We start from the raw sequence: 3,138 nt of genomic DNA on the forward strand, positions 1-3,138 counted from the left end.
CCGAACTAAAAATGTTTTGATTTTACACAGACAGTGTGAGAGACCGTGTGTGCAGACATAAACGGCGTCAACATGGCAGCTAGAATATCAAAAAAGTTCGATTTTGGTTCAAATGTCCCGCAAACGGCTTGTCAAACCGGCAAACACGACCACACAACTCAAATACCTTGAACCAAAGGGATATTTTTCTTGCATGGTCGAGCCGCTTTTGTGGTGTATTTGTATAAACAATCGATAGTACAAAACAAAATCGAATGATTGAAAAAAATTACTATCGATAGTATAAACAGTGCAATTGATTTTACCCCAACACTAAATCCTTGTATAAATCGTCGAATACCTCCACAAAATAATAACAAAAAACATTTTTTCCGTGTTAACCAAAGGCATTGGCATTTTCTTACAAAATGGTAATTGGCAACGAAGAGAATTCACCCTCTCCAGCATCACCTCCGGTAGATCAGGAAGACTCTCCACCATTGCCAGCCCCAGTAGGTGAAGCATTGGGCGAGTTGCTGGAACAATTGGAGGATTATATCCCAACTGTACCAGATGCTCTTACTGCAAGATATTTGAACCAGGCAGGATTTGAGACAATGGATCCTCGTATTGTGCGTATAATTTCAGTGGCAGCGCAGAAATTCATTTCCGACATTGCCAATGACGCATTGCAGCACTGCAAAACCCGAACAAGCAGCCAACACTCTGGTGGTCATGGTTCAAACAAGGTAAGTTGTTTGGCAACATAAAAATTAAAGATTTTGTTGCAATCCAATTTTACTTCTAGGATAAGAAGCCGAATAAGGATCGACGATATACTTTGGCCGTCGAAGATCTTACACCAGCTTTGGCCGATCATGGCATTACAATGCGAAAACCACAATACTTTGTGTAAACCACATCAATAAAACTTTCATCTGCAATGAACCTTTAAAATTATTGGCTTTTATGGAATTATTGAAATTATTTAATCTCTCACAAAACGTCTAATTGCGTTTTTTTTTATTTTCAAAATACGTAGAGAACTAACGTAGATAAATTTAATAAGTGCTTTTTTATTTACGTGTTTTCATTATTTAAATTTCTTATTTTTTTTTATAAGCAGATCACTTTGGGGATAATGCATAGAACTAATCACCTACGCGTTATTTTCAAAACATAAAGATATTCCCCTGGTATCCGCCTCTCCATAAACTTAATTGCAATAAAACCTAAGCTAGTCAAATCTTGCATCAATTCGTCCGGCTTGTTTTCGTGAAGTGTCAGTAAATAGAAGACTCCTTTAACAGATAGAATACCATCCAGACTCTTAATCAACTCATCAACAACACGTCGACCAAGTAATCCGCCTGCCCATGAGTATACAAGATTACTTGGCTTTTGCGATTCGGCAAGTGATTGATATTTGAACTCTTCGTCTGTGGTTACAACATAAGGCGGATTGAATATAAGTAAATCTATACACTTTTCTCGTAGAGCGTCCATCAAGTTACAATTTATGCTATCGACATGCGTGCAATTGCGATTCGCTGTTCGCCTCGTCATTTTACATGCATATGAATTGATGTCGGTAGCCAAGCATAGCGTTTTATTCAGTTTCTTAGCCAATGCTGTTACAATTATTCCACTACCGGGTCCAATTTCCAAACAAACTAGAGGTTGTAAGCCTTCGAGGTATGGGAGATCAGCTTCTAGGGCATCCAGCAATAGAAACGTATCTTCTGCAGCCTCATATACCTGCTCGTAATCGGCCGCTGTTAAGTGGTCTGTATAGGGTGTTTCCATCTTCACTTTTCTAAGAAATGTTTGTGCTTATAGCTGAATCCAACAGAGCTTGCCTACGCCGCTGCTCCTTCTCGATTAGTTTGTACAAGCCAGCCAAACGATCCTGACTTGTGCTAAGAATATTTGTTATAACTGTTACCTTGTGCTTCACGTTAATTAACTCCTTGACCTTGCTCGAAAATTCTGGAATATTATGCTGTGCTTTTTCAATTTCAACCAATTGCTCTGAAAGTGCGGTCAACTGTTTCTTCAATTCTATTTGTGAAGCCCTAGTGGCTTGGATATGTTCATCTAATTTTTCCACCGATGGCTTGAACAAGTTTACGATACCCTCTGCCAAGATATCTCGAGTAGGATTGGTGCAGAAATTTTCTGTATTCTCATCTAGTGATGTTACAGTGCTATCCGAGTCCTTATCCATTGTTGGATTGATAAATATTAACAAATACTTATATTTCCACAAACTTTTGCGATTTCCATATCGAATACGTGTGAGGAAAAAACAAATACGGCCGTGTAGAGGTGGGTAACTCAACTCAGGGTTGAGTTATTGAGTTGATTCCTATAAGTGAATCGGTAATTCAGACTCCCTGTCCAAAAAAAATGTAACTCAGTAACTCAGTTGATGCCGTAGGGCTCACATGAATCAATTGAATCATAGTGGCTCATATTTGTCCATATAACTCTCTCGCTTCGCCACAGTGTTTAGCATGGCAAAGTCTTGCATTTTGTTTTTGCACGAGGCGAATTTATACAAGGTGGTGGCAAGAATACAACAATAACCACCACATGTATTTTGTATTGCGGGTGTTATGTCAAATCTCACAAATTCTTATAATTTCGTTTTTTTTTTTAGTTTTTCTCGAAATATGTATGTATGTAAGATATATAAAGATGTGCATATCAAATCAATTGCCTTTCCAACCATATCCACATTTTGAAATTCGGTACAATAGGTTTCGAAATATAAGCTTTTGAAAATATTGAAAATTCCACCTTTACCCTCCCCCTAGCACCGCCCTATTAATTTGCACACAAAAAAAATTACACCTTTCAAATCAGTAGAAAGAAGCTGACCACCCCCACTTTAAAGTTTTGTTTTATCTCAACGGCCGCTATACCGCATCTATGCCTCAAAACGAGTCTACGATACGAATGAGTGTAACATACAAAGAGTCAAATGAGTTAGTTGAATGAGCTGACTCCTTAAAGTGAGTTGGAGTCATTGAGTCAACTCCTATAAATTTGCTGAGTTACCCACCCTTACGGCCGTGTGATTGACCAAATTGGATTTATAGAAATCACAGGGTGTTTGTAAGTAAATAAAATCTAATGCAAACAACGTTTTGGATC

At 38.1% G+C, this 3,138-nt stretch overlaps 3 protein-coding genes across 3 annotated transcripts; 1 reads left to right on the top strand and 2 right to left on the bottom strand.

Annotated features, from left to right (window-relative positions):
* Positions 1-373: 373 nt before the first annotated feature.
* Positions 374-936, top strand: LOC118757394 (transcription initiation factor TFIID subunit 10-like; the record flags this gene model as incomplete). Its single annotated transcript, XM_036492108.1, is given in 2 exon segments — positions 374-728; positions 788-936. Coding segments are annotated over 2 exon segments (429 nt in total). The 3' UTR covers positions 896-936.
* A 91-nt stretch (positions 937-1,027) lies between these two features.
* LOC118757392 (methyltransferase N6AMT1-like) lies at positions 1,028-1,807 on the bottom strand. The gene has a single exon (XM_036492107.1). It carries the CDS (start codon positions 1,783-1,785, stop codon positions 1,135-1,137), a length of 651 nt encoding a protein of 216 aa, XP_036348000.1. The 5' UTR covers positions 1,786-1,807; the 3' UTR covers positions 1,028-1,134.
* Positions 1,749-2,401, bottom strand: LOC118757395 (SNAPIN protein homolog). Its single transcript, XM_036492109.1, has one exon. The coding sequence runs from the start codon at positions 2,204-2,206 to the stop codon at positions 1,796-1,798; it is 411 nt and encodes a 136-aa protein (XP_036348002.1). The 5' UTR covers positions 2,207-2,401; the 3' UTR covers positions 1,749-1,795.
* Positions 2,402-3,138: the final 737 nt, after the last annotated feature.

This window comes from Rhagoletis pomonella, unplaced genomic scaffold (assembly GCF_013731165.1).
Source record: "Rhagoletis pomonella isolate Grant_MI unplaced genomic scaffold, Rhpom_1.0 Rhpom_scaffold_17330, whole genome shotgun sequence".
NCBI classification, from domain to species: Eukaryota; Metazoa; Arthropoda; class Insecta; order Diptera; family Tephritidae; genus Rhagoletis; species Rhagoletis pomonella.

Coding starts and splice junctions, on each gene's coding strand:
- LOC118757392 (XM_036492107.1), bottom strand. CDS start 1,785: ATGGAAACACCCTATACAGACCACTTAACAGCGGCCGATTACGAGCAG.
- LOC118757395 (XM_036492109.1), bottom strand. CDS start 2,206: ATGGATAAGGACTCGGATAGCACTGTAACATCACTAGATGAGAATACA.